The sequence below is a fragment of the Chironomus tepperi genome, unplaced genomic scaffold (genome assembly GCF_022539635.2).
Source record: "Chironomus tepperi strain 1889 unplaced genomic scaffold, CSIRO-AGI_Ctep_v1 contig_337, whole genome shotgun sequence".
In the NCBI taxonomy this organism is placed as follows: domain Eukaryota; kingdom Metazoa; phylum Arthropoda; class Insecta; order Diptera; family Chironomidae; genus Chironomus; species Chironomus tepperi.
The window spans coordinates 2,165,551-2,179,151 of record NW_027226459.1 but is presented as its reverse complement, the minus strand read 5'-3'; the positions used below and the strand labels follow the sequence as shown (position 1 = coordinate 2,179,151).

The 13,601-nt window shown below is 34.6% G+C and overlaps 1 protein-coding gene across 8 annotated transcripts in view; it reads left to right on the top strand.

Annotated features, from left to right (window-relative positions):
* LOC139093698 (uncharacterized) overlaps positions 1-13,601 on the top strand; it is a 118,469-nt gene that overhangs the window by 56,301 nt on the left and 48,567 nt on the right. For all 8 annotated transcript variants that reach the window (XR_011544727.1, XR_011544726.1, XR_011544725.1 and 5 more), the window contains one exon: positions 9,821-10,437. Coding sequence is in view for 5 of the 8 variants with exons in the window: in XM_070644504.1 (XP_070500605.1) it covers positions 9,821-10,437 (617 nt within the window). In the remaining 3 variants the exon portion in view is untranslated. The remainder of the gene's footprint in view (positions 1-9,820; positions 10,438-13,601) is intronic.

Genomic DNA, 13,601 nt, shown 5'->3' with positions numbered 1-13,601 from the left:
GCAAATGACGTCGGATGCTTAATGTTTAAGAAGTCGTGAACAATGTTCGAATCCTTGGAATTTCGACATTCTTCCATAAAGTGATTCAAAGATCGGTATCTCTGGTGGGAATCGAACCTACGTCCTTACAAAAGATTCATACTTATTTCTGCTCTACTGCCTAACCACTCGGCCACAGAGGCCTTACTGTAACATTGGCAGATTTACCTATATATGGTTCGATATCCAAGAATCCGTTATGCTCAGACGCTACACTGAATAATGGGGTTTTTTGGTAGCCTGATGCCCTAGTGGCTAGAAACCTGTGTGTCATTAGAGAACCTAGCCGGGGTGCGGAAGGGGGTTATGCGATTCCACTCAAAGGAGTTTTAGAATGGACACTCAAAGGGATCTGAAATAGGGTCTTGCTCCCAAATTATTTCCAAATTGATAAAATGCAGATAGTGCAAATAGTCAGCCAAAATGCAGCTGACACTGCCAAAACGCAGATGATACTGCTAACATGCAGATGATGCTGCTAAAATACAGATTTCGCTGCTAAAGTGCAGATGAAGTTTTTTCTCATCGAAATGCAGATGAAATGCTGTTTTTATATAAAATTTGTAAATTGCAGCTGATTTGCAGATGAGTTAAGGATAAACTGTCATTTTGCTGTCAAAATTACTCAAAATGCTGTAAAATTGCTGTCAGTTAATATCACAACTACAAATAGTCGTTAAAATCCAGAAGGAGTTGTTATCTTAGACATCATTAATTAACCATCCCCCATCCTTTTAATAGATAAAGATTCCTAAATATTTTAGTGGAATGAAAATGATTTGATAAGAGTAAATGATAAATATTTTCATAGCTTTAAGCTTCTAATCTACGGTGATTGAACCCCTGTGTCTGTATATGTGCGAAAAAATAAACTTTAATATTACAGCATAAGCCTACACGAAAATCCTTTATTATTATGTTGTTGTTGCTGTATATATACCAAAGAAAGTATCTATTTATTTATACATATATGTATGTAGCCAGTCATGCAATAAAGTGATGTCCTAATCTTACCACATCTCATTATTTATGATGTAAAGGTATTCTTGCCATAACCCACACACATCCTTTCTTTATGGCCTTCATCATGTCTCTTTTTACTCTACTTTTTGGCCTCAATTTCTATATGGATATTTTTGAAACAGTATAGAATCAATATGATGTCATATCCTTCCGTACTGTGTTCTCCTTTTTTTTTCGCATTCAATGAATTGCTTGTATTGAATGAAATGAGTGAAGGCACAGGAAAAATGGAAGAAGAAGACGAAAAAAAAATAAAAATGAATCAGGGATTAATGAAAATGAATGAGAAAAATCAATAATTGATATTTTACGACTCAACTGGTGCACTGATTCATTTAGCTTTGGCAAATTTTTATCATTTTTGTTCTATTACCGACTTTGGTTTTTTTTGAAAAAGCACAAACTGATGCTGGTATGTATGTTATTACGTAAACGATTGCTTTCTCATCTAACCATATGTTTGGATGAAGGGGTTTGTTCATTTTTGAGGTTTGGGATTTAGTTGAAAAAAGAGGGGTATGCAACAGGGGTGTATTCAGGGGGATCAAACTACCTTTTTTGCCTCTTTGGATAAAAATCTTCAATTTGTTAGGGTATTTAGGCAGTTAAGTAGCTAACAGCATAGTCAACGAAAAAGCTTCAGTGGCGTAGTGGTTAAAGGGCCGAACTACCGTTCTAACGACCCGGGTTCGATCCTAGGAAAAATTTATTTGAATTCGAGCGTTTTTCGCTGTTTCAAGTCATACTAACTTGGTTTGTGGACTCGAGTCACACAAATTATGGTTAGGTACAGTGTATTGGTATATCCTGGGCCATGCAATTGTACGGAGTTGGAAAAAACCAAATCGTAATTTATGACAAATAATTAAAATCCTTAAGAGAGAGAGGGAGTAAAGGGGTCGAGTTCGATACTCATGAGTGAGCAGGGACGCAGCCAAACATTTTTTGAATTGGGGACGAAAAAGATTTGAAAATTTGTTTAGGAAACAAGCCCATCAGGCACTCTTCTAACTCTCTCAAATAAGCCTATGTTTATGAGAATTGTCCCAGTCTGCTCAGGTCAGCTATCTTTCAATCTCTTACCACTAATTTCTCCAAACATTAAACTGAAGATCCATATGCACATGGACATCATTCAAAAACAACCCCCGCATGTTAGCTTTATTCCAACCCATTTCGATTTGATACATGAATATCGAGTGTGTACCGACATAAATACTCACACATTAACGCATAAAAAGCACGTAAGCTTTTATATTTTCAAAAAAAAAAGAGTCTGATGGAGTCGTGAGAATATTTGTACACAGAGGTACACGGATACGAGCAAAATGGTTAGACATACACCGAGCATTAATATGGGAATGTGAAAAAATTATAATTTAATTTATGTTACTGTCAGCAAATGCTTTCTTGATATCAGGGACTTAAATTGCTTCTGGCAAACTGAAAAACTGCTCAATTAATTATCAGAATGGCGCGTAAAGTCTGGATATGTCTCATCACTGACTGTGTACGAAACATACAACGTATGTTTTGGAATGGATGTTTTCTTCATGACTGATCTCCTTACATTAAGAGGGTTAACAGTAAAAGGAAGCAAAAAAATACAATTTGTTATGGAAACATCACGTTTAACGCTATAAAATGCACATAAAGTTCTGTTAAGAATGAAACAAAAACAAAGCATAAAAGGATGTGAAGAAACTGGTTTGGAAGTCATGTCGAAATTTGTGATGGTTGATTTGACGCATTTTAAATTGTCTGGGTGTCGTTATGGTCAGAACTAAAATTTGTACATGATTTAGGGGAAATTTTTGAAAATTTACAGCAGTTCCACGTTTTGCGAACAATAAATCATGCCAATGGCAATAATTTGTGCTGAAAAATTCGATTAATCTTAACAATTTTTTTCAATTTTCCGACTCCACAAGCAGGTATTTGATTACATAACCGTCTTATTGAGAGAAAAATTCAATTCCCAAATCATCAATTTGTATCAAGAAGCATGAAGGATGCCCAATTTAATGGAAAATGTTTGAACCTTTTCCTTTTGTTTTTGTTATAAAAAGAATTTAAATTAGTGTTTTACATGCGTGGTTTTGATAGGGAAGTGGGGAATGGGATAGGAATTGGATATTGAACTAGATTTGGGTCTTTAAGGTCAAAAAAGGAACAGAATTTTGAAGATTTTTGATTAAATTTTAAAGATTTCGAACAAGATTCAATGTTTTGGAACAAAAATTCAAAGTTTTCAAACAAAAGTTTGAATTTTCAAACAAAAATTCGAAGTTTTCGGACAGAAGTTGGAAAATTTCGAAATTGATTTTGAATTTTTCGAAATTCTATTTTAGAAACTTCAGTTATTACAAAATTCAAAACTTGCGGAGAAAGAACTCGAATTTGACTTCAAAAATGTTCGAACATCTTCAAATTTGACTTCGAAAATAATGTAAACAATCAAATTTTCTTTTAAAATTTTTAAAATTAATCACAATAAACTGCAAAATATTAAGCTTCAATACTCCTAAAGTATTTTCGCCATCTTTTTCTAACATTTTCAACAATTTATAGTCAATTATTGTACAAATTGAGCTCAAATTTTAAGAATCAAATTTCGAAGTGAACGAAAAAATTCGAATTTTCTTCAATTTCAACTAAAATCAACATTTTTCATCTCTAGACATTCACAGACAACAAAGAAACCTTCCCAAAAAAAATCTTTCTCACAAAATTCCTCAAAAATTTGTCATCCTTGTCATCAACAGCTCCACATCAGCAAAAATGAATACAAAAGTACATTTTTCACGTTGAAAAGCGCTGACCAAAAAATCTTAAGAATTCAATGGAATAAAAATAAAGCATGAGATTATTGATTGCTGTCTGAGATGGTAGACAAACTTTTTATGACTCTGTTTTCTCTGTTCTATCCACTTTCAATCCAAAAGAACTCTCCACTGCAAACTAAAATAAACTAAAATAAAAAGATGATAATTTTTCTTATTCCGACAAGCTATAAATCGAGTTGAAATCTTGAATGTCGAATTGTCGAGTATAATTGCAAAACATTCAACTTGCTTCTAGCTTCATCCTGTTCTTATCATATGATAGTATAAATAACAAGACAAGAGAGAGCTTGAAAGACATGAGAAATAAAGAATGTCAGAAATTTAAGGAATTTATTTTCAATATTTTATGTCCGAAACATAATCGCAAATTTATGAAAGGAAGTAAGAATAATTTTTCATGTGGTAAAATTGTTCGATGTGGTAGGGCTGGGTGACAGGGGTTTACTAGAGAGACAGGAGCGTACTAGGGTGGCAGGGGTGCACTAGGGCGGCAGGGGTGTGCTAGGGTGTTAGGGGTGTGCTAAATTGGCAAGGTGTACTTGGGTGGTAGGGGTGTGCTTGGATGTCAAAGGTAGGCTGGGGTGGCAGGAGTATGCTAGGATATCAGGGGTATGCTAGAGTGACAGGAGTGCGCTAGGATAGCCGGGGTGTGCAAGTGTGACAAAGAAAAGTCATTCCTCTTTTTACAGTTAAATTGTATTGAATCAACTCTTAATCCATCCCTTAATCTTTGAATTCTTTGTTCAATACCAGCATGCTAACCACTCACCACTCTTCTAAAACACTTTCGTCTCCGCTCTGGTGTAACCATCAACGGATATCCAACAATTTCACATTTTTATGAATGAAACAACCCTCCTTAAATGTGAATTGTAATTAAATATGTTCATATATATAGCAATTGGGGTTATTTTTGTGTGTACGTCTGCTGCCAAAATATACACATCTCTCAAAAAATAATTTTTATCTGCTCTCAGTTTTTATGACCTGATCGTTAGCGTTCTGGCAATTTTTTTTCATTCGCAATAATAGAAATGAATAGAAATAAAAAGTACTTCCATAAACCCATTGAGCCATTACAAAGCTTAACAGAGAGAGAAGCAATTAAAATGAATCAATTTATGAGTTTTTGCTTTAGTTCCTTTATGTCTCATGTCTATACTTTTTTTTGTGCAAATTAGACACACAAAAGACTTATACTGTATGCCATGTGAGTGCTTATTGTTATATTGCAAAAATCCAATATGACAATTTAAAAATATTTTCTTTTTTCTTCCTAAAATTACAATCATAAACGATACTATATTTATTCTTTCCAATTTCCTCCATCGTAGTCACTAAATTGGCAATAAAAATGCTTCATGTTACATATTCAGGACAGGGTTGTAGAGTTAGTAGTCTGGAGAAAACCGATGTATGGAGGAATTTTGTCGAGATCCTTTTTGGGTCGATTTATGGAAATTTTAAGCATAATCCTTGATTAACCTCCTGCCAAGTCTCGAACCCATGACCGCTTGGTCGGTATTACACCGAATTCATTCCTCTATTGAGCCATCTTGGCTCATTTCTTCTTTGGATCTTGGTAAACAGCAAGTAAATGGTGCTGAATGTTAAACGAACCTTTACGTATATTTTACAACTTCCAATTAAACAGCGCAACCTGCGGAACGGTTCTATTTGCCAACTCTGGCATAATTGTCTTCAGTTTAACTTCAACTTCCACGTGTACAAGGCATGTGATGGTTGAAAGTTCAGGAAAAATTCGATGGCACACGTGTGCTGCGGAATTTGAGTTTAGACAACACTGATCTAAATCCCCAATACACAACACACAACCCTGCATATAAATCCAACATATGGAGTATTAAAGACATGAAAATAACATTTTTTATTCCTATATAAATGTAAAGCATTGGATATACATATCAGGACAAGAGACAGAGTTTATTGATTGTCAAATGGATTACACGCGAGAATGAGTGAATAAATGTATGCAGAAGAAACCATCCTGCAGAAAAAAAATGGAATAAGATGAGCAAACAGTGCAATGATTGTGGTTCAGTAAAAATATGTCACATATTTGTTATGTGAATTTTTTTTTGCAATGAATTAAATTTATTTGCATTTTTAAATGATATTTTATTGATTGAATAATATTCGACTGTGCATTGATGCTGAAAACGAGTGAGATGATGATATTTATGATAAAATCGAACGTACATGCATGTAACAGATTGTATTCACTTTACCATTGCTCTGCGGCATTTTTCCCCATCCTAACCAGTCATTCCCACAAAAAAAAGTTTTATTTTCGATTCAGTTCCATACGTCGAATATGAAAAATTTTTCATTTTTTTCCCAGGGAAATTTTCTTTTTTTTTTTTCGAGGAAAAATCAAGGACGTGTGGAGAAGAATCGAATAAATTTCTTTTTATGCCATGCAATTTTCGTGTCCTGATTTGTGCCATATACTCTTTGTTGTGTCTATTTCTGTGAAACATTAATCATATAAAAGAGAAAGCATTGAATTCAGAGGATGGAAAAAATGTTGGAAGTCTTCTTGGTATTTAATGGACTTGAGCGCATTTTTGTCCCAGTGATCAAGATCCAGTTAGGTCCAAGTGACTTCCTCGTCCCTGGTTCAAACTTAGTTTAGAAAACACTGTAAAAACATCGAGAACATTGAAAAAAATTTAAGAACATTGAAAAGCACCATAAAAACATTGACAAACATTGAAAAACACTGTTAAACACTGAAAACACGTGTTTTTGTTTACCAAAATGAAAAACTGTCAATTAAAGCATTTAGAGACCGTTTTAAGCTGTGAGATCTTGGTATAAGCCAGTAACTCTATAGAACGAAGCTATTGTCTCAAGTCCGAGCTCTCTACGATGTCTAATTATTGAGATATCGCCTCTCACCCACTCAGCCAGCCAGTCATCCATATCATAACCCTCATTGTTCTCAAAAATGCGCTAAAAAAACGAAAAACTTTGTCCTGACAGTTTCATTTGTGCTTTGTGGTTCGGAAATATTTTTTCTTTTATTTTCCGTCCTCATATTGAATAATATAAAATAATAATAAAATAAAGAAAGAAAAATTGAAGAACAAAGGAACGAACGTGAAGCACGAGGGATGCATGAGAAGTAAAACTATCAAATTCATAACAATAAATTTTATTTTCATATTTTCATGCTGATGCCTTTATACAATTGCTGTGTGAAGATCACGGTGAAAATTTTCTTCTTTTATCTTCAATTCAGCCAGTAGCTTCCGTTTGCTATTTTCTTCTCGCTTAATTTTTTTCTCATCTCCCTACTCCACATGGAGCTTCTTTGAATGTTAACAACTAACTTTTCACTTTGAATGAAAATGATGTTCATTTATAATAAATAACATGAGTATAAGAGGGAAAAATAAGAGAGAGACGAGAGTTGATGACGGCATGCTGCAGACTTGTAATGCGCATCAAGTCATCACAACTTAAAAGCGGCATTAATCATCAATGAGGAAGAAATATGATGCGATTCTTTTTACTTTTTTATGATTGAATAAACGTTTGTGGCAGAGCTGATATGCTGTGATTTGAAGGTTCATGATTCAGATTGATGTAATTTGATCAGGTTTCATGGATTGATGACAAAATTGAATGTTTTGTCATTTTGAAGGGAATTTTTTCTCACCTCGAGTTTTTGTCACTTAAATTTGACTTGATTTTAGAGTTTTTAACTGCTATAATGACTTAATATGATTGAAAAAGAGTGAGCAAAGCTTAAAACACCTAAATCTATGCATAATTCAGTCTAACTAAGTCGAAATTGCAATTTTTCTCAAATTTCTGAATCCAAAAATTTTTAAGCAAAAGACAAAATTCAAATATTCCAAAAACCGTTAATGCATTTGTCTATAAATATTGATTCTAATCACGGCTTAAATCATTTGATATCCCACTGTGCACACACATTGAATAATAATTTTTCACCCCAATCTAATTGCGCTGTCATATTATGATATTGCTTGGAATTAGAACCAACCCTGTCAAAAACAACTTTAAATGTACTTAATGTCTTGCACAAAACGATGAACAAAATGAAATTTAATAAAAAAAAGACGAGAAAAACTCATGAATTTTTATTTAACCGTCAGGACATTCGACTACAAGCAAAGTATCCATAAATCATCATTATATATTTTTTTTATGACAAAATTGTGTACAAGGATTCTCACTCTCTTATACGTACGTATGTACCATGTATGCACAGCATACACACGCTTTCCCGTTTTATTATTTCTTCATCATTTCATTCATGTGCAATCGCAAATGTCTCTGACATGGGCTATAAAAATCTCTAAAACACATTCACGGCTGGAAACCAATTCATTCCTCGTTTTTTTTTCTGGGATCGAATTTCTGTCATTCCCCTTTCTTCATGTGCTGTAAATGTGCATCTAAATATCAATTTGATTTTGAAAATTATTTGAATTTTTTTAGCCTATAGGATTACAAAGGAAGTAAGAGCCATAAATAGTCTGGGGACTTTAGAAACATAAAAACAATATTTATTTTTGCAACAATCCTCATTGACAGGCATTGAAAGCCTAGAGATCAGGAGTTGGGAGCCTGCGTGCTGCGGCACATTAGTGTAAAGCCGATTGCGCCGTGTCCACTATGTCCGTCATGTGCGCTGTGTCCACCATGTGCGTCGTGTCCACCATGTGCGCCGTGTCCACCATGTGCGCCGTGTCCATCATGTGCGTCGTGTTCACCATGTGGACCTTGTGCGGTTTCGGTCAAGGTTTATTAGGCTTAATCACCAAGATGTGCCGCCAGAAACACAAGGTTGCCCACCACTGCTATAGATGGAAAAAAGAGCAAAAAAAATCGATTTTTTACATAATTCTACAATCAATTCCCACCCTTCCACATCCACATCTCGTCATAGATACGAAATATTATTTTCTGCTGCCACAGCATATCCATATATATAACTTAATATCATAAAATTTAATTTTTCAATTTATAAAATGAATTAAATGAACTTTCAACTAATTTACAGAGTTTATTTTTCATCGAGTTTGCATAAACAATTGGATATGGAATTTTAATTTAGTTTTTGTGTACATTTCACTTGAAAATTCTTCTGTTTCTCACCGTCCTCGATGGTAATTTTTTTTATTGCAATGTTTACGGAGTATGATGAATTTGCTGTCTGTATTATCATAATGAATATTTGCTTCTGTGACAGTGTTGTTGATTGAGATTGTTTTTGATTGAATGGAGGTCATGGATGGTTGTTTAGGAACAACCTAGTATTCAGTGTTGTGTTATCTGTGTTCTGTGGCACACTAGTAATGCCAGAACCGTTTGTCGTGATTTGGGTCGTGGAATATCATCCAGGTGTGTCTTGGTTAAACAGCATACAAGACACACTATTGTTCCGTGTTACACAGACATGTACTAGTGTGCCGCAACACACAGGTTGCCCACCACTGAACTAGACGATGCTGAAGTCATATGTTTTCTGGCTTAGAAATCGATTTATTGGGTAACATTGAGTACAGGGCAGGTTTTCTCAAACTACTTCGAGTTCTTCGTACTTAATCACATATCTAGTATCAGTCTGGTGTGTCACAGCTGAAGATTTTGGTGTCTCATCAATTTATCGTGAAGCATAGGTTGAGAAGCACTGGTTTAGGGTTCACTACCGCTTGTCATTTACTAGTACCAATTGCAATACCATCTCTATCACTTATATCATGTCATCTAAAAGTCCAAAACTTAACTAAAGTCAACATTGACTTGAATAACGACTATCCAATGCTAATTTCCATTGCAACAACTCTGCATGAGTCTTAAAATCACAAATATCTAACAAATTTCATCTCTTTTTACTTCCATTTTCAATGCAGAAACTATTGTAAATGAACATCCTGTGACAATCTATCCCGGACCATTACCGCAAAAGCGTGTTCCACCTCGTACATTACCCGGCTCAATAGAGCGACATCGAGATGTTTGCCGTAAAAATCCATCATCGGACTTATCATCATCATCATCACAAGAACTTAAATCGCCAATTAAAGAGCTTACATCGCCAATGAAATCAAATAATAATGGATTTATATTGGAAAATGATGATTTTATAAAGCGACCAAAATCACCAATGTCAATTGGTAATTCACCGACTGCCGCAACTCCATTAGGTATTAAAATAAGCATTCAAACGATGGATAATCTAATGAATAGCCGCAATATAATGAAAATGGAACAAAAAATGAATATGAAAAATAATATAAAACGTAATAGTCAATTGAGTGATAATGATAATGTTGATGATGATGATGAGGATAAATTTTCGGATGATTCACTAGAGGATACAAGTTTACCGCCACCAGCACCACCACCAATTGTTGTACCACCACCACCTAGTCTCTCAGCACCTGTAACGCCAAGTAAACGTCACAGTATAGCATGGGAAGTTAATCTAGATGATTTATGTTCAAATGGAAATGGCATTAGCAATAAGGTAAGAATAATATTTTTTTTTTTTTTTTTTTCGTTATAAATTCAATCTTATCTGTCTCTCTACCTGTATGTGAATGTCATGGAAATTGTGCAGATTTTTCAATCTATTTTTATATCTCACGATAACGTTCCATGAAAGCTTCAAGTGGGGAAGCTTAATTTTGTTTATTGACACTGTAACACTTCCCCATCGGTGTTTTTTAGCTTTTATTCAAAGGGAATGAAATGAAAATATTCAGAGGGGAGTCGTTCGTAAATGACGTCTTCCTCCAGGTCAGCTTTACTATTACCCAAGGCCAACCTTTCTATTTCCCCATGTCGGTGTGACTCTTGCCCCAGACCAGCATGACTCTTACCCCAGGACAGCGTGACTCTTGCCACAGGCCAGCTTGACTCTTGCCACAAGCGAGCATGACTCTTGCTCTAGGCCAGCGATAATCTTTCCCCAAGCGAGCGTTATTATTTCCCCCGCACAGCGTTATTCTGTCCTAAGGCCAGACTTGAAGAAACTGCTTTTCGACCATTTCTCTGTCATGTGCTTTACGGGACATCACTTATGAACGATCCCCAAAGAGGAACTTTCTTTCCATTTTCATTTCGGAAAAATAAGCATGCAAAAAAAAAAAAACTTTTGCAGTCTCATGAAATATTCAAAAAGCTTTCTATGTCTCTTCCTTCATCTACTCAGCTTTTTATTTTTGAATCTACTTCTCGATGCCATTACGTCGACCGATGTAATTTCAGTAACTCTTGCATGCTGAAAGTTTTCATTTTGTACAGAAATAAATTTACATTAAGCATGCGAGATGGTCGTTATCCAGGATATTTTGTTGCATATTGGCTTTTAGTTGATTGTATCTGCAAGATATTTATTGTACGGATAGAATACTTCATGAGTAATTTGAGCTTTTTTTTGTTGAAAACGAGAAAATTAAATTTATTGGTATTAAATGGAAAATCTAATTTTAAGCTGGAAATGAAATCACCGGAAGTAATTTAATAATTTGAAAAACATATTTTCATAACGTCCACACCTACTAGATAGCATGTTTATTAAGAATTGAAGTTTTAATGGGATTTTATTATTCGATGTTCGAATTTTTCGAAAATAATGTTCTCTAATGTTCGAATTTTTCTGAGGATTTATCCTTCGATGTTCAAATTTTTCAAAGATTTTATCTTCAATGTTCGAATTTTTTCGATTATTTTTTCTTCATTGTTCGAATTTTTCTGACGATTTTTTGTTTGATGTTTGAATTTTTCGAAGATTTTTTCATTTATGTTCGAATTTTTCAACGATTTGTTATTCAATGTTAAATTTTTTTCAAACATTTGTTCTTCGATGTTCGAATTTTTCGAAGATTTGTTGTTTGATGTTCGAATTTTTCAAAAATATTTTTTTCAATGTTCGAAAATTCGAAATTGTTCAACCTTCAATTTCAAAACTGCAATTTTAACTGCAAGCAGACCACCAATGGTTCATAATTCTGAAAGTCCACTAACTTAGGGGAGAATCAACTCAAAAACTTCCTAAATAGTAGCATGCGACCCTCTCCTCACTTGTTTATATGCCTCCTGCACTTTTTCTGTTCACACCTGTCAACATGATTAAATATTAAAGCAGATTAAGCGATAAATGAACGAAAGTTCTACCATATATATATCCATTAAGCAAGTATGCTCTTCAAAAAATATTATGATAATGCGTAAATCATGTAGAATAAAAAGACAGCATCTGAGGAAGTCACATCCATAAAGAAAATGTATTTTTATATGCGCAATATTATTAAAAATAGTAATGCTTAATGTTTATTACTTTAGTCATTTCCCCTCCATTTTCAATGTCAACTGCCTGCCTGCTATGTTTAGATTGAAACATATATTGCTGTACTCTCAATATGCTATAAAGTTAACATCTCATAAACATCCTTTAATGCCATATTTATAGCATATAGCATCTTTAAAACGAATGGGGCTTGCGGCTTTTGAATCATGCAAAGCTTCTCACGTGCAATAAATGAATTTTAAGATGATTAAAAATTAACATGAAAATTTCCTACCCAAAAAAAAACTTTTCCTATAGCTTCACTTCCTTAATTCTCATATGTAATAAGTTTCTTAATTTTTGTTTAATTATAAGTTCGGAAGGAATGTGCACTTGATGGTGAAATTTAAGACATAAAAAAAACTTTTTATTGAATGAGACTTGACTTGACACTTTCTCATATGGCCCTGGGAAAATAGCCTTCAGATTGACTCTCTCTCGCACATGCTATCATTTTTCATCTAAAGTCAATAAAGTCTAGGGTGTGGATGATGTTCATATAAAAAAAAATATATTGATTGTTTGGGAAAATTGACTTTATTGGAACAGCTGTAAAATTGTTTTGCAGTTATTGTGGCTGATTTCTTATTGGGTTCTTGATTTTATGTCATGTTGTGTGGTTGATGACGTTGTGGGGATGCAGAAGAATTGAATATTACGACACAAGCAAATTGTGGTCATTCAGGTGAGACTCAGGTCCGAGAACTGAAGACTGAAGAATGAGAATCGAGGACTGTAGACTGAGGACTGAGGTGACTATGACTGTGATTCTGACTGTGACTGTGACTGTGACTGTGACTGTGACTGTGACTGTGACTGTGACTATGACTGTGACTGTGACTGTGACTGAGACTGAGACTGTGACTGTGACTGTGACTGTGACTGTGACTGTGACTGTGACTGTGACTGTGACTGTGACTGTGACTGTGACTGTGACTGTGACTGTGACTGTGACTGTGACTGTGACTGTGACTGTGACTGAGACTGTAACTGTGACTGTGACAATAACTGTAAATGAGTCTTGTTGACCTTTGTGGCTTTCGGGGTGACTAATAGAAACCTGAGCAGTACAGCATGCTCTCCAAAACAACATAAAGATGCAAAGTTGCTCCTGAAGTCACCGTGCCTGCAGAATTCGACCCATTTTTAAGACTAGACATACAATTCGTCGCTTTGTGCAGCACAGAAAATCGAGGACAATCTAATCCCAAAAACCAGTTACTAACCCTGTATCCAAAAAAATTCCAATGAAAAATTGTATCATATGGCTTCATAAATCCCCAAACATCTACAATAATTCAATCAAAAAGTCACTGATGCGTTCTTTATTACCCGAAAAA